At 50.3% G+C, this 21,593-nt stretch overlaps 1 protein-coding gene across 3 annotated transcripts; it reads right to left on the bottom strand.

Annotated features, from left to right (window-relative positions):
* Nucleotides 1-1,289: 1,289 nt before the first annotated feature.
* On the bottom strand, nt 1,290-6,136 carry LOC100823187 (trihelix transcription factor GTL1). 3 transcript variants are annotated; one of them, XM_010236592.3, is made up of 4 exons: nt 5,750-6,126; nt 5,226-5,608; nt 2,969-4,523; nt 1,290-2,765 (listed from the first exon to the last, which is right to left on the bottom strand). In XM_010236592.3, the coding sequence occupies exons 2-4, from the start codon at nt 5,591-5,593 to the stop codon at nt 2,379-2,381; spliced, it is 2,310 nt and encodes a 769-aa protein (XP_010234894.1). In that variant the 5' UTR covers nt 5,594-5,608; nt 5,750-6,126; the 3' UTR covers nt 1,290-2,378. The 3 variants fall into 3 exon arrangements, with proteins under 3 accessions (XP_010234894.1, XP_003574172.1, XP_014756577.1); XM_003574124.4 differs by having other exon boundaries at nt 5,226-6,126; XM_014901091.2 differs by having other exon boundaries at nt 2,540-2,761; nt 5,226-6,136.
* Between the last annotated feature and the right edge of the window lie 15,457 nt (nt 6,137-21,593).

Here is a 21,593-nt window from a genome sequence, read left to right as displayed (position 1 = left end):
TGGTTGAACAGACTATTTCCATGGTAGCCACCAAGAATCACAGTTTGGGAGTTTAGTTTCACCGTGTTGACTTATTTCTACCTAGGTCACTTAGAATTTTGGGGGTCCATGCATCATGGTAGGGAATGTCCTCTCAATAGTAAGAGATAGTTATATTATTAGTTTCAAACTATTCCATCGTCTTTTCTCCCTCCCTTACTATCCCCGCAAGCCATCCCATTCTATCATCTCCTGACTAAATATGACATCATCATCGATCTTTCTCCTCAATGACAATAGTCCCTCCAACTTGATCCTATATATATTTTCCCTCTGTTCTAAAATATAGGACGCAAACATTTAAATAATTTTGGTTTAAAATTAGTTCACACGTACATACTTTTTGTGATGCAAATTAAAATAACTATATTTACATTGGCATCCAAAAGGATTTTTTTGGTATTAGTACTGTATGAACTAATCCATGCATAGTGCACAAATCTTTGTCAAAGTTAAATCTTTGAAATGTGCACTCCTACACTTTCTGTTGTGCTTGCCAATACATTATTTCCTAAAAAGTTACCATGACGCTTAATCCTTTCACACAACATCTATCGCCGCTTACTCCCAGCTTTTAACGTCATGTAACGGTACATAACACTCATGCCCAAGAAACAAAATTGTTGGGGGGGTGGGGGGGGCTACTCTTTAGTTGGACCAACTTCATAACAATTTTAGAAAAATTTCAATGTTGTTATTTAAAATTTCGTTTTTTCAAAGTGGTGATATCTATTATATATATATAATTAAAATAGAAGGACAAGAAGCAACCATGTTCGTCCATATAGGCTAAATAATCTCCACCATTAATCACTGTGGGTCTGGATTGTAACATCTCAGATCTAAAGATTGAAAAACATATTAAAAAATAAACTTGATAGGGCTTGGGAATCGTCTGCAATCACTTGTTCCTATGGTAGTTTGGAGATGGTACTTACACACAACTGTAGCATAGTCATTTGAAGAATTTACTGTTGTAAGATTATTTTTTGTATCTTTCCCTCTTTCTATTACATTGGTATTATACTTATGTGGCTTTGCATGTGAGGACCATCCCTCTGCAAGACTTAACAAATCTTGGCATGTGGTAACTATTAATATTGCAAGAGATCCTTATGGGATCTAAAACCTGAAGCTTGCAATAATTTAAGCATTGGATCCTAGAGCATATAATCAGAAGTGAAGGTAACTTCAAACCTGCATATTAAAAAAACACAGCAGACACCAAGAGCATATAAAAGGCCTCATACTTAGAAGAATGCCGGCACAAGAATATTGCAAGAATTTAACATATAATATGTCCCAAGTATACACTGTAAAATTCAGTAAGAGAAACAGTTGGGGTAAGAAAAAACCCTTCGGTAATACATAATGGACAATTAATTTATGTAACCTCAAAATATATATAGAGAAAACGATGAAACAATGGAAAGGAAAAAAAAAGATCCTCATGTCTCCAGCACCTTCTTCCTCAACGCCTGCGAGTACCATACTTAATTCTCTTTTTTTTTTCACTGCTCCCTTGCAACATATAGTACCGTACTGTAGAGCAGTATCCTCATGCACCAAAAATTTACCGAAGTAAACAGAGGCACGTGCACCACACTACATGCATAGTCTTCTCTTCAAAAAAAGTTCACCGCGAGAGCTCATTCGATTTAGCTTATTACCGCTGATCTTTTGACGGCACCAACTCAATTAACCTTCTCAGTGATGAACCACCACAGCAGGAAGGTGTTCTTATTAATTACCACAACAAATCAATAAATAACCAGACCGGCCACCATTTTTTTTACTGTGACAAGAGAGTGCGAATAAAACCACTGTAGTAATCACGGTAACGAATCAAGAAACGAATGCAGCATAGCTACACTGGGTGTATAAATCTGGGACGACGGGGAGAAGGATATATATATGTCTCGGGGTAGCAACAACGACGATGCGCATGCATGGCGAAATGATTCTGACATGGACATGTCATCTCGCGTTGCTACGTGCATGAGGAGTGCCGGAGCTTGGATCGGAGGAGGAGGAGAGCTCTTGAGGTTTTAGGTGTCGAGGTGTGGAGATATGGACGGGGGCATGGAGGCGACATGTAGGTAGATACAGATGGTACAAGAAAGAAAGAGGTAGGAGGGATTGAAGAGGAACTGAAGAAGAAGAAGAAAGAAAGAAGAAGAAGAAGAAGAAGAAGAAGAAGAAGAAGAAGAAGAAGAAGAAGAAGAAGAAGAAGCCATTGATTGAATTAATTGACTGGGGAAGGGAGGTATGGGCAAAGAAAAGAAAGAGTCGATATATCACCGGGGAGAGTGAATCATATGGCCGAAGGATGGGTGGGTCTACTGGACCATGCCCAGGAAAGACCCGGCCGTCGTCGTCGCGGCCGCCGCCGATGCCGCGCTGGGAGGAGCAGCGGCGCCTGGCTGGTTGCCGCCGCCGGCCGCGCCGGCGTTCGGCCTGACGACGTTGTGGTTGTTGTGCTGGTGGTGCTGTTGATGAAGCTGGTGGTGCTGCTGGCTCTGGAACTGGATCTCGTACTGCATTTTGTTCCCGTCCACGTCGTCGTCATCGTCGTCCTCCTCGTCTTCGTCGTCGTAGTCGTCTTCGTCGTCCATGCTGTTGTCGCTGTCGACGACGCCGGCTCGGTTGTTGTAGCTGCTGCTGATCGGGGCCGCCTGTGCCTGCTGCCTCTGCTCCATGATCGTCTCCTTCATCATGCCTTCTGGCTTTAAATGCGCAGCGTTATGCAATCAGCATTGGATCACGGAAACGAACAGCAGCAGCATACCAGGGAGGGATGTGATGAAATGAGGTACCACATGTACGTTGCGTGCCAATTGGCTACGGCCACATCGAGAATGCACGCACGCACATGTGTGTGTGTGTGTGTGTGTGTGTAAACTGTAAAGAGTGGATTTTAATTGATTACCTTCTTCGCCGCCACGCCGGCTTCGCCGAAGAACCCGTTGCTTGCCTGCATTCCACCGGCCGAGACGCTGCCTCCTTCTGAGCAGGCTGCGACGCCGCTGCCGTTCCCGTTCCCGTGCCCGTTGCCCGCGCCGTTCTTCGCCGCGGCCGGCTGCTGCAAGGCGTGCGTCGTCGTCGGCGGCGTCTGCGAGATGGGCGCCGCGACGGTGAACGGCTCCGGCGGCGGGGGAGCTGCAAGGGCCGGCAAGGGCGCCGCGGCGGCGGATGGCGAGGTGAGCGCGGCTTGCTGCTTGTTGCGGTAGAGCGCCTCGAGCTGGTGGAAGTAGGGGCAGGTCTTGGAGTCCTCGGGCCGCTTCTTGTTGCTCTCCTTGACCTTCTTGAAGTACTTGTTGATGTTCTCCCACTTCTCCTTGCACCGCTTGGAGCTCCGGCTGTACCCCATCCGCCTCATCCCCGCCGAGATCTCCTCCCACAGCGGCCCTTTCGGCCCGGCCTCCTGGTACCGCGTGTCCAGGTTGCTCCGCAGCTGGATCAGCGCGTGCACCTCCGCCTTGGGCCACCTCGAAGACGAAGCCGACCCCGACCCGCCGTCGTGCAGCTGCAGCTCCCCGCCCGCCGGCGCCGAGACCACCATCTCCATGCCGCCGCTCTGCTGCTGCGGCGGCGGTGTGGCCGGCACCGGCGTCTTCTGCGGCGCCGGCGTGGGCAGCGGCATTGGCGGCTTCTGCGGCCGCGGCGAGGCCTGCGTGGCCGGCGATTGGGACGACGATGGCGGCGCGGCGGAGAAGGAGATGGGCGTGGGGTGGGACCCCGCCGGCGGTGGCGGCATGAAGGCGATGGAGGGCGGCGGCGGCGCCATGGGCATGGGGACGGACTGGCCCGTGATCTTCTGGATGAAGCCGAGCACGGCGGCGTCGCGGGAGGCGGCCATGGCGCGCTCCTGGGCGAGGGTCTCCTGCTCGCGGGCGAGGCGGGCCATCTCCTGCCGCCGCCAGGCCTCCTCCCGGATCATCCGGTCCTGCTCCCGCTTCTCGATGGCCTCCAGGAACCGCTGCTGCATCGCCTCCTGCCGCTCCATCACCTGCCGCATCAGCCCCTCGAAGAAGCGCATCATCTTCTTGTTATTATGCCCCCCCGCCGCCGCGACTCCGTCCGACGACATCCGCTTCCTCTTGTTCCCAACCACGGCCATGTCGTCCGTGCCCTCGTCGTCCGAGTCATCTTCCTCGTCCTCGTCCTCGGAGAATTCCTCCGTGTTGGATGTCGAGAAGCTCAGATTGCCGACGCCCATCGGCGTCGGCATGGCACCAGCAACAACAGGCTGCGGCGGAGGCTCGGCCGGGGCCCGCACGGCGGTGGCCGGCGGCGGGACCGAGGACGCCCCGGCTCCGGGCGTGGCGCCTTGGAGGGCCTCGAGCTGCTGGAAGAAGCGGTAGGTCTTGCCGTCGTTGCGGCCGGCGCGGCTGTCCTTGGTGCGCTTGTAGTACTTGTGCACGTTCTCGAACTTCTCCTTGCACTTCTTGGCGTTCCGCCGGTACCCCTCCTCCGCCAGCTTCCTGCCAACCACCATGAACAACAATCATATATCTTCAGCAATTCAGCAGCAGCAGCAAAGAAAAGAAACGCTCTCAGCTCGTCGTCAATGGAGTTGTACACACACTACTGCAAGCAAACACCACAAATCGTGTACTGCTCACTAACAAACTGTAACCCTCACACAAAAGTTGCATGCATGTAGAATTTTACTCGATTTGGGCACCCATGGAGGAAAAAGATAAAGAAAGGCATCTGCATACATGCAGGGGGATGCAGGCCTAGTAAATCCCAAGAAGAAGAAAATGCAAAAGAAAATTAAATTGGGAATAAAAACCAGAGTTTTCTTCCCACGAAATTCAGACGACATCTTCTGTGGGGTTGATGCCCCTTCCGGATCTGGAGCTCGTGCTGCTGCCTGCCAAGGTCCATTCATCCATCTATCGATCTCTCATGTCGAAGAGACGATGGGCAAAAAAATATTCAGGGAAAGGTGGAGAATTGAGAGCGATATGATTTTAAAATGGAAAAAAGTCAGTGTGCTCGTGAGGGATAGTTAAGGAAAAGCGTGAAAGAAAACAAGTGTTTTTTTAGCCGGGGATTGAACATCTAGCTAAGCGGCGCCTAACCAAAGATGAGAGACCCGGACGGCGCCCGCGGAGATTTCATGCAGCATTCCACCGACGAGAATTCCGGCGCCGCCGATGCAAAATTGAGTAATTTACCTGGAGACTTCTTCCCAGAGCGGTCCCTTGAGGGTGGCGTCCCGGAAGGCGGCGTCCATGTCGGACCGGATCTTGAGCAGCACCAGCGTCTCCTGCCGCGGCCACCGGTTGCCGCCGGAGCCGCCGCCCCCGCCTTCCTCGCCGGCCGCCAGCGCCTCTTCGTCGAAGCTCATGGCGGCGGCGGCGCCCGCTAGCTCGTTGCTGCTGAGCTGCTGCTGACCCGGTGGGGCCGGGGGGCGGCTGCTGATGGGCGAGGGCGCCTCCGCCATCGAGATCCGCTGCCCGGCCGGCGAGAATGGCGGCATCTCCGGCGGATGCAAGCCGAACTGCTGCCCCGGCCCTCCTCCTCCTCCCTGCTGCTGCTGCATGCTAGTGTGTTACCCCTGGGGCATAGGGTATGGAGGTGATGGAATGATCAGTACATGAGCAGGAGGTGAAAAAGACGGAAGGCCAGCAGGACAACCGGAAAGAAAGACAGACAAGGAGGAGAGAGGGCAAAAAAGAAAGAAAGGGAGAAGACGCACTAGCTAGGCAGGCAGGCAGGCAGAGATGAAGAAGAAGGAGGCCGAGAGGAACACTAGTACAAGAAGAAACCTGGCAAAAAAATAGTACTAGCACTGCTCTGCAAGGGAGAGAGGATGGGAGGAGGAAGAAGAAGAAGAAGAAAAAAAAGGAATTAAGATACCATCCGGTAAGCCTGCAATAAATAATAGGGGGGGAGGACGGAGGAGAGAGAGAGGTGGAGGACGAGAATATGATAGCTGTGAAGGAGAAGTGAAAGTTGAGAAATGTTGAGTAAGAGAGAGAAGGAAAGAGTTGTGTGCGCGCAGAAGATGATGAAGGAGATGATGTGCGAGATAAAAACAAACGAGATGCTGCGCTGTCAGGGGTGGCTTTACCTCCCTGCCTTAGCTAATGACCCTACTGGTTTGCTACTAAAAACCGAAAGGACAGAGGAGAGGGAGAGGAGTGCAGGGCAGGGCAGCGCGGGGGGGGGGGGGGGGGGGGGGGAGGAACATGTGAGCAGGAAAACTGTGGGCCGGGAGAGAGAGAGAAGGAAGGAGGCTTGTAATAAAAGGAAGGAGAGCACAAATACCCGTCTACTACAAAACTACCCAGCCTCAATCCCCATGGAGGAATATGTTGGATTCTGTGATGATCGTAGTCATTTTTCATCACATAATCCGATATTAATCTAGTCACCGAGTGAATTATCCATAGTAGTAACTTCAATACCTTTTCTCTACTGACCACCGTCACAGCATTTCCATGAAGCTAATTAAGAGGGTACTACTCTAGAAGCAAAAAATTAGTAGCCTGACTGCCTGAGCGCATGGACCATTCAAGGGCTAGGGAAACAATTAATTACAGCAAGAATTATTTTCTATTTTCAGCACTGACAATTTCGCAAAACATACAGTAAAATACAGGAGAGGGAAAAATAGAGGAGGAGGAGGAGGAGGAGGAGGAGAAAACAAAATTAGTTAGGAGAAATGAGAGAGCAAAAAAAGAAGGCAGGAGTGAGAGGAGGAGCAGACAAGACCACATTATAACAGCTGTGATATGGGCCATCCTGGAGAGCGAAAGAGGTGCAGAACGTGCCCGGCGATTAACACGGACCCTCCCATCCCCACTCATCCAGGCCCAACCAACGCTGCTGCACGCATGCGAAAGCCACTGACCTGTTGGCCAAGAAGAAGGGCGGGTCCATGTGTCATTTGATTGGGGTGGGTAAATCCTTGTACCTAGATCTGAGAGAGGAGTATAAAAATGGCCATGCATTGGCATGTTGTGGGTTAATCCCTCCCTTTCCAGGTAATAAATGGCCATGTGGCCCTTTTTGAATGATTAGGCAAACAATCTTGGTGATTAATTTAATTTAACCACCTCAATTATTATTCCCCTGCTTAAGTTAATGCATGAGCCAGATGGCATTTCCTTTCACATGGAAATGGATTTTAAAGGTTGCCAAGCGATTTGAATTGGAGCATTAGTACGGTCACATACTATTTGTACCTGAACAATGAATAGTTTGTACATATTTTCTTGCGTGAGATCTAGCGATTAGAGTTGGAGTTGGATACGAAAGGAGCAACGTAATCCCTGCAAACAAAAGGAGCAACATATCTAAACGAGTAAATACGCCCACACCTCTGGAAATCAAATCTTGGGTGCTCATTTATATTTCACAATATCTTCAAGGTTGAACATAGCATTTGAACTAGAAGCTTGACGAACGTCATTGATTTCAGTACATCATGCATGGTCTATACGTATGCATTAATGCGAGCCGCAATCTCTACATGTAAATCCAAGCTACTATTACATGTGCAATATGACCGATGTTCTACGATCATAAGTTTGACCTGCGCAGTTGGTTTAATCATCAAAATGTCTCTTTGTTCATGATTGCTCGCATGACACATCTTCTAGCTACTCGATGCATCTAACTCTGTCTACCTATCAATGTGGTTGTTCTTACATATATGCCCTAAAAACTATGTGCCACATCGCTTGTTGCATCATCCCTTTGTCATACAGACACATGTAAACATGACAACCTACTACCCAATGGTATAATGAAAATGTTTCTATATACATGGTAATAAACTCTGGCATGAAAAGCTCCTTGCTAAATTGACCATACAAATTTGTGAAATGTCCCAACCTTGTACCCAGCTTTATAAAAAAACTCTAGATAGTTTGATCATCTTCCATACATATCTCTTCACTATGCATGCATGGAAAATATCCATCATACAAATGATACTCCCTTCGTTCCTTGAAAAAAGAAAGCATTTTATTTTTTTCCTCCTATTTCGGTAAGCATGGCGTTGACCATTGTGCGTTTTTTGCTCCCGGTTTGACTAAGCTACCTGTGCTTAGGCCCACGAATTTTTGGTCCTATTGCTCTAGTTCTGGGGAGTCAGGAGGCCAGCTCTCGCAGCAGCAGAAACGGAAGAGACTCGGTCAAAGAAAACAAATACGCCCTATTTTAAGGAACGAAGGGAATAACATCACATTCTTAGTGTTACTTTCATATACACTCGTGTGAAATTGTATGTTGGAGACTTGGAGAATGTGAAAATGCACAAAATGTCATCCATTTAGAACAAAAGAGAAGAGTACTGTAGGTGTAGTACTTATGCTAGTAAGGTATTCCTGTGCGCGTAGCATTACCCTGGACTGGAAATATGCTAAAATCAAGGGTGAGAGAAAGAGGAATCTTTCCGTCCAGGTGGCACACGATCCCACCTGCATCACCCATGATCTGCCGGGGGAAGGATCATGATTGATGATGCCTTGAGGGATGTAAAAAGCCAACCCCTGCAAATAACCACATTATTTTACTACCTACTGACCCTATCTTATTGCAGTACATTACGTAGAGTACTCGAACTAGTAGAACAAATGAGGTAAATTCAATGTTTGTTCTGTTGGTAATCATGAAGCAGTAACACCGGAGTAGTATAAGAGATGCAGAGATGTGTTCTAGTAGCCGGTTAAAAAGATTGACACTTTGCAAAACATAACTCTGTCACTATTTTTGTCTCTAAAATATACTGTGATACTCTCCACTACCATGCATCCCTAGCATGTTTAGCTAAGATTAGATTTATTAGGTGTGTGCCATCCATTTTCATAGCACACCTCTCCCGTTAATACGTTTCAGTTTATGGCTAATCCGGTTCATCATTAGCCAATGTGTGGTCCCCACACAACTGCAAGTAGATGCCCAACTTTCCTGACCATATCGGCGGCGTGTTAATCCACAACTGTTATGACTTTAATTGACGTTTTTTTTCTAGCTACTACTTCTCTTCACCTTTTAACTCATCCACTTAGGTGTGATGCGGCGTCACTTTCTGATGCGATGCATGTGCACGTCAAATGGCAGAGTTTACCATAATAACTCAACTCACTCGACCAAACTATCGTGAATGACAGCATGCATGGCATGGCATGCAGTAACATCTAAGCTAGAAAGTACGGTTCGATCGATCGGATCTCTCCGCAAGCTATCAACTTGGAATTGAATATTGCTGTAAAAAAACTTGGAATTGAATATCTATATATCCTGATAATAAATTAAACTTAGATTAATCGTCCACACAACGTTCCCTGCTTATTGCGTCATCTCATCTTCTCTCGCATCTTTTTTCTTATGTTATTATCCAGTTAGCGTCGCATCTTTATTTTTGCCCAATTATATATGGTCGCGCGCATCTTCTCTTCCTTTCCCTTTTTTTTACGGTGTTTCTCTCCCGTTTCCCTTATTCCGTGTTCATGGATGTACGTACTCACACCCGGCCACGCGCGGGTTCAATTCGATCATTTAATCAGTCTTTTCGCGCAGCTCTCGTCGTTTTGTAGTTCAGTTTTGAGAGAGATCGATGTGCTTTTAAAAGGAAGCTTTTCCTTCTTTTGCGGGTGTTTTAAAAGGAAGCTGGCAGCCAGAAAGTGATGCTGTACGTGCATGTTTAAGCTAAGTTCTTGAACAAACGTGCAGTCTATTCAATACCACCACGCTTCAATCCAGCATGTTAAGTCGCAGTCAGCAACTACGTACGTACACTTGAATCCGATCTCAGCCCGTCCGCTTCAGTTGGTTCCACGCTCGATCGGTTAACACACGGACGGTCCATGCATGCATGTAAAAAAACACTTGCCCGCACGTAATGGAGACGTAAAAACAGAAAAAAAAAAAAAGGGGGACGAAAGCCAGACTCCTTATTTGGAATGACCAAGGTTTTACCATCCTCCATTCAAGTTTAACCACCCACTACTCCTAGCTCGCAGTGCAGTGCAGTACAGGGCACAGCACACCGCGTGACGCCGTACGGCGCAGCCGCAGAGAGACCTTCAATAATAATTCGCTTTTACTACTACGGTTTTACAGCAGCTCTGCCCCGCGCGCGGGTCTCGGGTTGGGGTTGGGCCGGGGTCGGGGACGAGCACTCATGGGAACATCAATCGGAATTGAATCGGTTCCGGGCGTGCTTCGATCGAGACGTACGTGGTACGGCCGTCCTGAGTCCTGACACCTGAACGCCCCGGGAATTCTGACGCATTCTGATGATGATTCCTTCCTGCCTGCGGCTGCGACGGAGTGCGCGCGCGGCAGGCCGGGGAGAAGCCCAGTGGAGGCGGAAGCGCGTGCCCAGACGCCCCAAACGCGTGGCCTGCACTGCACGGGGCAGGGGGCAGGGGTCGAACTGAATGAAGGGGAAATTAACGAACGACGACAACCAGTTGCCGCCTTGCTTTGCTGCTGGCCAGCCGGGGCTAGAGGCGCTCTGTTCGCGGCTCCCTCCCGGTTTTTCTGCACGTTGCTGATATCGATTTTCCTTGGATTCTTTTATGCTCTGTACACGCGCTGGCTAGCCGCATACATTCCTTCGGGGACTAGAGTTTTGATCCGTTCCTAGGACGGCGCACCGTACGTCCCTGTCAGGAACCGAATCATAATAATCCTGCCAAATGGCGTCCGGCCGCCGTGGGGTTCTAGGACCTGATCGAAGGCGCATAAGATTTCACATCGAACAGGGGATGACACCTAAAACTCGATCGATTTTTAGCGTGCACAACACTAGCTGCCGGGTTCCATTGTTTATTTTGCATCTCTCTCGATCAGTCCTTTCACATTTGGAGATGGCTCCACGATTGATCAGGTACGATTAAGTAAAGCATGCCAGATTGCTCCATGTTTCACGACCGGGGAGCTAGGCGCGCGTTGTTTCGTTGCACGGCTGCCGTTCTGCACGTATAGTCGCAAGCTGGCCGAGCACGCGCGAGCAGATAAAGACCAACAAACGCGGCAAGTGGCGACGTTGCTGTCTACCAAGGATAAGTCCGGCGGGCCTCGGTGATTATTTACATGGGGAAAACAAGAGGTGTTTGCGTTGAACAAGCAAAGGCATGCACATACGTCCGCGTGTCTCGTCGGTTCACACCAACGCTTGATTGACGCAATAATTGTGTGTGTGCTTACTTACTTCCGCAACGAACCTTTTGACCCCCTGCACTGCAGCCGCGCGTTGTTTGTATCATCAAAACCGACACAAGCAACAGCAAATGTGAGTTTCCTTCTGAAAGCTGACATGACATGAATGAAGTCCGGCCGGGGAAAAAAAAATCAATTGACCATACGCCATCGATCCGAAACGCTAACATCGATCTCACAAGTTGTTGGCATGCAAGGATAAGAAAGATGCTGTCTTTAACTGATCGTCTCTGCACCCATCGCGCTCTGGTTGCGTGCGGGAAAGAATTGAAGTTCTGCAAGATCTCGCGCGGCGCCGTCTACGGCCCACGCAACCGCATGCAATGCATGCACGTATATGTGGGAAACCCAGGCTGCGGCAGCCTGCGCCGCTCTGTTCCGGTCTTTCACCGGCGGAGATTAGTTTCGGCTGTGGGGAGGATTTTCGTGGTGATAATTTGAGTCGAGAAGACGTGTTTTGCTTGGTGTTTCTCCGAGAATTGACAAGTTTTGACGGCTGCTGACATCCATGCACCACACGCATCTATCCACTGGAAACAATGCTAGCTAGCTGCTTCATCGTATCAAGTACTTAGTACATGACCAAGAGCGCGTTGAATATATATTTTTATACACTACCATACCATGTAACTGGATGGGAGGAGACAACAGAACTGAGCGAGCATATATAGGTTGCTGCAAGTCCAAGTGGAAGATGCTAGTATAATTGATAACGACATGGTGGCATTTTTCACCACTGGTTTCCAAGTCAAATACGCTGCTCATCGCTCGAGCCGGCGAATTACTGGCACGAAAAAGGCCCTTTCTTTTCTTTCATACGCGTTAAGTAAACCAAGAACCGGTCTCTTACACCAGAACGGCAGCACGTAGTAATAATCGAGTTTGCGCCATGCAGCTGTCAGTTGCTATCGGTCACCAGCATGCACCGCGCGATGCCGACATGCCGTTAGCTTCTAGTGACCGCTGTGAAACGTGGACTCGAGTCAGATCGAGCGGCGAAGAAGGGTGCTGCTGACCAAGTGCATGAGCGGCACGGACAGAGGACTCCCTGTTTTTTTTCCTCTTCTCCCGGGTACGTGCTGTGCTGACCAAGTGCTCGTCGTTTCCCGTTTTATGGAGTTCCGATCCAATTACCAGCTGCCCCTCTCTTTCATCTTGCTCGTGCGATGGCGAATAATCGTGTTTCACTTTGAGAACCGGCCGGGTTGGTGACTAATGTTCCGTGTGGAATGGTTGGTATAATTCTAACTTGTAAGAAGGTGCAAACTTCAGTACAGTATAACCAATCAAGAGTTCTTTTCCATTTCTCACCCCATGATAAATTCATAATCACATCTAGCGAATCAGACAAAACGTGCAAGGCTAACCAAGCAAAGCTCCATGCACGGTCACAATCACCCTTCCCGGCTCCCTCTTTAGAGTCCCAAGCAAGCAGTGATGCCACAATGGTCGCAATCAGTAATTGCCACCCTCGCAGCAGCACGGATAGCTCAGCCTCGGCGCTTAAATTAGCCGCCGCACATGTGGCTCTCCCCATGGCCAAGTACTTGTATCACGCGCCGCATGCACGGCCAATTTTTACCAAGGGAAAGAAAGGGCCGGCAGGTTAACTTGCGGCCACGCGGCCTCCGGGAGAACTTTCTAGCCTCAGAAAAGGAAGCCATTCCTTTTCCTTTCTCACGTAGAGGCAGATCAGAGTCAGACGGAGAGCTGAATGAGACCGAGGTCGAGAGAGAGAGAGAGATATCTGAGATCTCTCTGACACAACCTCTGAGTCTGAGACACACGGGAATTGCAGCTCGCAGACACTGACTGTCCGGCACCTGGTTACAGAGACACAATTGGTTCTTCAAGGTACTGGCCTGAAACCCCTGTTAAGTTTCTAAAATTTCGGCTGGTGTTAACTGCCAGGCGAGGACATCCGCTCTGGCGATCGCCACCGGCAACACGTACAAGCGAAAGAAACTTCAGAGTCGCGCACAACCTGGCTGGGTAGTGCGATTAACGTTTCAGAATTCAGAAATGGGATCGGTACAGGGGTACCGGAAACTAATCCCAGGACGGGTCAGGGTGAAATTTCAGATTCCTCACGTAGGCAAAAGCGGTCAGGTAAGGTCCCTGGAGCGACATAACTCTACTTTTTGACTCAGTTTGTTTGGTTTTGACGCATGTGGAATCGGATTGTTCGGAGTCAAAGATGAACAGCCAGCCGCGCGCCGGGCACACGTTTTTATTTAGCGGTTGTTTGCTACGGTCACCAGGTTATAAATGACCACATGGCAAGTGCCCAAGGCCGGATAATTTTAGGCTGATTTGGTTGTTCCAATTCTTCAGATGCACGTTTTGGACAGGTTTGCACGCATGCAACGCTCTGAAGATGGGACACACTTTGCTTGCCCAATCCGTGTCCTGAGATTATTATACGTGCTGTTCTCTGAAACCATTTACTACTACGATCTGTGATGTGAGCGAGCGGTAGATATAATGTGCAGTGGTTGGAGTTGAAGTGGAAGGGGAAAAGGAACGCTGTGGCGTGTAACGTCGTGATTGTGTACGTAGTATACTAGCTAGGTAAAAAATATATGTAAGCTAAGCTAGGCACGCGCGTTTCGTCAAGGTTTGCAAAATTTCTTAGCTACAAAAATCGGGACTCGAGGATCTCGAGGATCTCGAGACGTACGACAAAGGAATGCACGGCCGGTTCGACAGCGCCCAGGAATGCCGACTCTATCCTTGCAAGCACTTGGCATGACACTTTTCTTAAAAAGAAAATCTGGCATTACACTTCCTGCAAGTTTGGCCTTGCCGGACTCTCAGGTCCTCGATAGAATTCCAACTGATCGACAAGGGCTTCCACGTTCGTCCGGAAGGGCTAGAATTTTCCGCGACTTCAAACCATGCAAGCTCAAATCAGCTAAAAAAAAAAGCTTTTCCTTTGCGTTACGCTAAAAAAAAAAGTTTTCCCTTTGCGGTCGTCGCCAGCTTCTGCACCTACGTTACGTTCGTTCCAACAAGTTTCCAACTGCCTTGTCTTCACACAAAACATGCATGCTTCCCTCCTGCACACATGCTCTTCAGATTCTTGTTCTCTATTTTTTTGCGAGTTTCTTTCTTTTTTCTGCTCTTGGTTTTACGTGAACACTTGCTCTGTCCCGTTGCTAAAGTAATATCTCTAAGGAACTGAGGACAGTTCCGTTTTTTTTCTCGCCGAGTAAAGTCTATTCTCTATATGACAATTAATTACCAAGGTGAATGGTGCTAAAATACTCAAAGAAACCGGCTTGTCCCGTGTAAAATCCTTGCTTCAACCTATATTATTCTCCAAGACCTCGTTCGGTTAAATAATTCCAAAGGAGGATCAAGAGGAAATGATGGGATTGCGGTTTAATTCATTTTCAATCTCTCCCAATCCTCTCTAATACCTCCAGAGGGAATGTGTATAACCAAACAAGCCCTAAATGGGAATTGGTTATTGCACGCCGGACGCACGGGGAAGAAGGCCGATGAGGAGCACCAACAGATGAGGACCGGGAGCTACCTCTCGCCCCCTCATAAGCATCATCTCCTCCCTATGACATGCCTGCTTCTCCGGCCAATGGGGCCCCTTCACAGGTACCGCCTTCTCCCGTGTGTCTTGCCTGCCTCCTAGGCATGGGAGGTGGCGTCAGAGGAAAGGAGGACAATTTTTAACCGAAGATAACAGGATCACCCACTTTGCTCTAACACCGACCAAAGAACTCATTCAGTGCCTTCATCCGTGGGCCCACATGTCTTCGGGCTCGCTGAATTGGGGCCTAATTTCGTCTTCTCTGGACCTGATTTAGAGGGCGACGAGGTCGGGGAGGCTACCGACGGTGCAGGAAGGGTGCAGACGCGGCCAGTGGCAAATCTAGCGGCGGAGTGGCCAAGTCAGGACAGGCGGATCGAGGTAGAAGGGAGATGAAACTGGCAGTTGGTTTCCCGCGTATGCTTTTCTTGGTTGGTTTAGGGAACGGGGCAGAGCGAATATAGGGAATTCCCTATATATTTTAGGATTGAGAGTGGGATAGGGAACTTGCTAGAGCACGTTTTTCGCTTGTTTTAGGGAACGGTGCCAGTTTTTAGGGATTGGGAATGAGTATAAGAGCATCTCCAGCCGCCCCCCCCCCCCCCATATGGCGTCCGTCGCAAGGCCATATGAGGGGGCGCCGGCGCACCCAATTCGTTTGGGGTGGATCCATCACCCAGCTGTACGCCCCAAACTGCGGCCCCCAAGTAGAATTCAAACAAATGGTTTTGGCGCCACTTCACAGGCCGCCGCAAATCACCACAAATTCGCAGTCTCCGCGAACAAAATAACATAAATAGTTTTACTCGCCCGGATCATCCTCCTCCGGGGTAGAAGGCACTTCCGAGCTCACCGATGGTGTCGAGGTGGCGGTGTTGTTGTGTCGGGCGCCAATGGTGTAGTCGAGGTCGCCGGCGCGCTCGCTTCGGCCAAGATGAGCTTGCATTGCCCATCGTACCACGCTTCACCTCGTCGTCCATGCCGGCGGTGTCGCACCTCAATTGGGATCGGCCACTGCGAAGGTGTTGGGGTTGAAACGCCGAAAGGATCCGCGGCGAAGGTGTTGGGGTTGAAGCCACTGAGAGGATCGGTGTCGGGGTAATCCGGCGATAACCTCGAGAGGGATGACATCGCATTCTCATGGTTCTAATGGAGCATTGTGGGAGAAGCCGGCGACAGCGATGAGATGCTCCCTTGGCTCCCGCTCCAGTACTGCCCGGCGGATGGAGGCGCCGCCGCCATGCCCGCCATGGTCGCCACCCTCTCTGCGTCCAGCCGCTATGCCATGCTGGCAGCCCTATCCTGCGCCTTCTTCTCTCTACTTCGCCAGGCGGCTCCCTCGAATTGTCGGTGTTGGCAATCATGCGGCCCTTCGACGTTGGTCATCCCTGACGGACGCTCCACCCTCGATCTCTTTAGCACCGGTGCGACCGTGGCGGTACGAGGCTCTATGTGATTCTTTGGCGGCATGGCGTCAGTGCCTGTGGAGAAAGGGGGGAAAGGGAGAGGCTGGCGAAAATTTGGTTTGTCTCACCGATAGAGGTGGCCCGCCTTGCTTTTCGGCTTCATCCAGCGCTCCCGATAGCCGGATGAATTGTTCGGCCGTGCCGGCTACATTTTGGATTTATGAGGGCGGGCTTGGTGGGTTTTTCAGCGCCGGCGCCGCCATATGGCGTTTGGGGGCCTTTAGGGGGCTCCTTGGAGATGCTCTAAGGAACTGACTAACAAGTGCCCTTGGTGCCCCAGTACTCTAGCTGTCTAGCATCGTTAAAGGAAGGAATACCATAAGCATGAAAGTTTAGCATTCCAGCTCGTCATGCTCGCTTAAAATGTAAGTGTATTTTAAAAATACTTCCCAGTTCTCATATTGCTGAAACTAACTCAGCTCCTTGTTCAAGGTCAAGAAAACCATTTACCGAGGATAAACTCAATAGCCTGCAATAATGTAACCATGTTAGATTTAAAAGAATAAACCAAAAACACATGCATGAGCTTAAATGTGGGAAACAAGAATGCAGAATCATGTGAATTTTGACAGATTAGACCTATTAAACTGAAACTAAATTGCTAGAACTGGTGATACTGCATCAGCCTAAATATGAGCAGCCTTGAGTTTGAATTTAGAATAAAAGGCATCCACTGGTTATATAAACTAAAATAACTTCCTTTTTGAATTTTAAATTTTTATGGAAGTGCTACATGCACCTACACGTATAAATATCAATAATAAACAAAGCTATACAAATTAATAGGAAGCATAATCATAATTACTAGCATTCAGCCACTTTTATTACCTTCAATGTGTGTAATTACATGGTTACACGTCTGGTAGCGCTAAACAACCCATAAGAGGTCACGGCTCAATAGTTATTATCTATTCTCCCTTCATTATCTGTATTGACATCCAAGTCTTAACGGTGTCCGACTAAGTGAAACTTGCCTCGAAGGCTTTTGCAGTCCACCTATAGAAACTATAAAGTTTGAAAGCACAGGTTTGCTGATAGCTGAACTGAAGAAGCTTCATAGACCAATGATATGATATTACACGAACCTAATCAAGGATTCAAGTGTAAGGAACTATCAGTTGAATCGACAATACAAGCACCAAGCCAATGATGATATGATGCACATAATGGTGACAAAAGAATCGATGATCGTTGTACACACTAATAGAGAGGCAAACCAAGTCCATTTTACCCCCTTGAACTTATGGAGAAGTTCAGAAAACACCATGAACTCTGAAACCGCCACGTGGCTGTTTTGCACGTGGAATCATCAATCACTGATTTAGACCGCCACGTGGGCACGTTGCTGGCTGCAAGCATCTCTCTCTCCCTCTCTCACACCCATTTCTCTTTCTCCTCGACAAGATGAACATGAAGCTGCTAAAGGATGGAAGCCCGTGACCGTCTTGGAGGCAGAGCCATGATGGCAGTTGGCACCGTCCTCCACAGGAGAAGCTGCAGGACAAGAACAAGGAGGATTTCCAGGCGTGGCTACAGGCTTCTTCCCCTCCCGGACGCTGCTGCCGGCGAGGCAGGATGGCAGCATTGCTCGTAGCGTTTGCGGCGGTGGTTAAGGCCATCGCAGAGTCTGAAGAGTTCACGGGAGGTTTAGGGCAGTCGTCAATGGCGCACATCAGCAGCAGCTGCACAACGTGCCGACGACCGGCGGCGGGTAGCTTTTGCGGTGTGGGCGGCGGCGAACGTCGCGGACCAGCACTTGGTACGCCATTTATGTGGAAGGTTGATGCTCCACGTCCTCGCAACTTGGGTGAATTTCTCGCTGCAGCCAAGTCACGCACGGATGCTCTGCTCGAGAACCCCCCTACACGCCACCGTCAGCTAGCTCCAGATTTTCAGCCTCGACGAAGCTCTCGGCTTGCGGGTCAAGCGCCGGGGCTTAATTTCGAGCAACGTGCTCAGCGGGTGCTGTTACGTAAGCTTGGTATTGTCAAGGAGGATGAGGTTCCCTCCACGGAAGCCATTGGTGCATACCGACGACTCTTCGAGGTTCCCTTAGAGGAGGACATGGTGGCCGCCATTGCAGATCTCTTCGGTTGGACCGTTGCGACACTCCGGGGACCGCCGCCGCCGCGTTCTGCTCTGTTGGGTGGTCACCTCATTGAGGCTTGACCACCGTTCCTCCCAGGGTGTTTTCTTACATTTTGTTGTTATGTCATACGACCCAAAACTTTTGGTGTGGAACGTCCGCGGCCAGAATTGTAGGGCGCGTCATTCGGGTGTTAGGACTATTGTTTCTTCTTCGGGTGCGTCCATTGTATGTTTGCAGGAGACCAAACTCTCAGTTGTAACCACTAACCTAGTTATGGATGCCTTGGGCGCGGATTTTGATGATTATTTCTGCTTGCTAGCGACTGGTACTAGAGGTGGCATCCTGGTTGCCTGGAATAGTCGCGTCGTCCAACTGCGCGCCCCCCCACATTGCGGGGCATTGCCTTACGGCCCATGTCACGCCTTTACAGGGCCCACCTTGGTGGCTGACCTACGTTTATGGGCCTCAGACTGATGCTAACAAAATCGCTTTCCTCGATGAACTTCAGGATGTGCGTGACCTCCACCGTGGGCCTTGGGTGGTTTGCGGCGATTTCAATCTTATCTACCGCGTTGAGGACAAAAGCAATGGAAATCTACATCGCCGCATGATGGGACGCTTCCGTCGCTTCCTAAATGATTGTGAGCTGAAGGAGATCTACTTGCACGGCCGCCGCTATACGTGGTCTAATGAGTAGGAGGCTCCCACCCTTGTGCGGCTTGACCGGGTCTTCTGCACGGTTGATTGGGAGGATTTTCACCCTAACTGCTCGATGCGATGCCTCTCGACGGTGGTTTCCGACCACTTCCCTCTTCTCTTGGATTGCTCGCCACGTCCTTGCGGCTGCATGCGCTTCCAATTTGAGAAATTTTGGGTTAGACTCGAGGGTTTCTCTGAGGTGGTGACTAACGCATGGGCTTCCCACGTTGCGGAGACGGATCCTTTTCGACGGCTGGTGGCTCGCCTAAAACTGTCCGCAAGGTGTTTGATGGGCTAGAGTGACAAACAGGTTGGTTGCGTTAAACGCCAACTGTTGGTGGCGCGGGAGATCATTTTCCGCCTGGATGTCGCCATGGAGACGAGGCTGCTCTCGGCACTGGAACGTGCACTGCGCTCTAAGTTGAAGCTTGCCTGCTTGGGTCTTGCCTCGCTTGAACGCACTATTGCTCGCCAACGGGCCAAGATCGCCTGGCTGAGAAAGGGAGATGCTAACACTGCTTTCTTCCACCAGCACGATTCCTTCCGGAGGCAGCGGAATCTGATTCATGGCCTGTCGGTTGAGGGCACGGACATTTCCGATCACGCCGGTATGGCTAAGGCGGCTTTTGACCATTTCTCCTCCCTGTTGGGGGAGTCGGAGGATCGTCAATTCTCTCTGGATTTGGACTTCTTAGATTCCAGGCGAGCCGACCTGTCTGACCTGGACGCCCCCTTCACAGAGGAGGAGGTGTGGCAGGTGGTTAGGCACATGCCGTCTGGCAAGGCGCCAGGGCCTGACGGCTTTACTGCTGAGTTTTTCCAGACTTGTTGGGCTATGGTGAAGTCCGATGTAATGGCAGCCTTCAGCAAACTTCACTCGATGTGTGGGCGCGGTTTCCAAGGTTTGAACCAGGCTTTACTGGTGCTTATTCCTAAGAAACCGGCTGCCGCAACATTGAAGGAGTATCGGCCTATTAACCTGATACATTTCTTCGCCAAGTTGGTTGCTAAGGTCTTGGCCGGTAGGTTTGCCCCGAGGTTGGGCACTCTGGTGGGGGACAACCAATGTGCCTTCACCAAGACATGGTGCATTCATGACAAATTCATGTTGGTCTAGCAGACGTCCCGGTTCCTCAATCGGCTTCGGGAGCCCTGGGTCATGCTTAAGTTGGGCCCAAGCCTTCGATTCTTTCTCTTGGGCCCTCCTTGTTGCGGTGTTGCGGCATGCGGGGTTTGGGGTTAGATTCCGCAAGTGGATCGCTATCCTCTTGTCCACTGCGAGCACCCGCATCCTGCTGAATAGGGAGCCGGATCCGCCGATTTGGCACCAGAGGGGCTTGGGATAGGGGGACCCGTTGTCACCCATGTTGTTCGTGTTGGTGATAGACACACTCAACAGGCTCCTCTCCAAGGCCTTTGAGCTGAGAATCCTCCGACCGCTTGCAACTCGCCAGTTGTCCACTGGCGCCTCCCTTTATGCCGATGATGTAATCTTGTTTTGTCACCAGATCGCTTGGAGTTGATGGCGGTCCGCCGCATCCTTGACCTGTTTGGGCATGCTTCGGGGCTGCGCATCAACTTTGCCAAATGCTTCCTATCTCCGATTGGTTGTTCTGATGAGGAGGCTGTGGAGGCGGCAACCACGATGGGCTGCCAGCTTGCCCCCTTCCCGGTCCATTATCTCGGGATTCCGTTGGCACTGCGAAAGCCGTCTCCTAAGGCCTTCAACTGCTTGGTTGATAAGATTGCGGACCGCCTCCCGTCTTGGAAGGCGGGTATGAGTACTAAGGCAGGACGCCTACCCTTGATCAAGTCAGTCTTGTCTGCCATGCCTCTACACCAGCTGACTGTGTTGGGTATTTACCGTAAGGAGTCTTGTCTGCCATGCCTCTACACCAGCTGACTGTGTTGGGTATTTACCGTAAGGTGCAGAAGAGGGTTGAGAAGATCATGCAGAGTTTCCTCTGGTCAGGTCGGGCTGAGGCCAAGGCTGGGAACTGCCATGTCAGCTGGGTGAAGTGTTGCCGCCCGCTGTGCTATGGTGGACTTGGTGTCCCCGACCTCGCCAGGCTGGCTCTCAGTCTGCGCACTCGCTGGCTCTGGCGTATGAAGACTGATCCCCTTCGACCTTGGCGTGGTTTGGACCTCCAAATCTCTCCCACGGAGCGGAGCATCTTCTTCGCCTCCACCAAGATGGTGGTCAGTAATGGGGCCACCGCCCTATTTTGGGAAGACCGTTGGGTGGATGGAAGGGCTCTTTCCGAGCTGGCTCCGGACCTCCACCTCCTTGTCCCGAAGCGCATTCGGAAAACCCGCATGGTTTGTGAGGCCCTCACGGATCGACGTTGGATCCGCGATATCCAGGGGGCCCTTGGGCCGCTGGCTCTTTCGCAGTACATCCAGGTCTGGCGTTGGGCCCGCATCGTTTTCTTATCGGACTTGCCCGATGCCCTCTCCTGGCGCTGGGCCACGAACGGCCAATACTCTTCCAAATCTTGCTATCGGGCCCTCTTTCAGGGTGGGATTTTCTCTGACTCCTAGAAGCTGAACTGGAAATCTTGGG

This window comes from Brachypodium distachyon, chromosome 3, assembly GCF_000005505.3.
Source record: "Brachypodium distachyon strain Bd21 chromosome 3, Brachypodium_distachyon_v3.0, whole genome shotgun sequence".
Classification (NCBI taxonomy): Eukaryota; Viridiplantae; Streptophyta; class Magnoliopsida; order Poales; family Poaceae; genus Brachypodium; species Brachypodium distachyon.
Note: the sequence above shows the minus strand (reverse complement) of the source record. Positions and strands in the feature narration are given on the sequence as shown.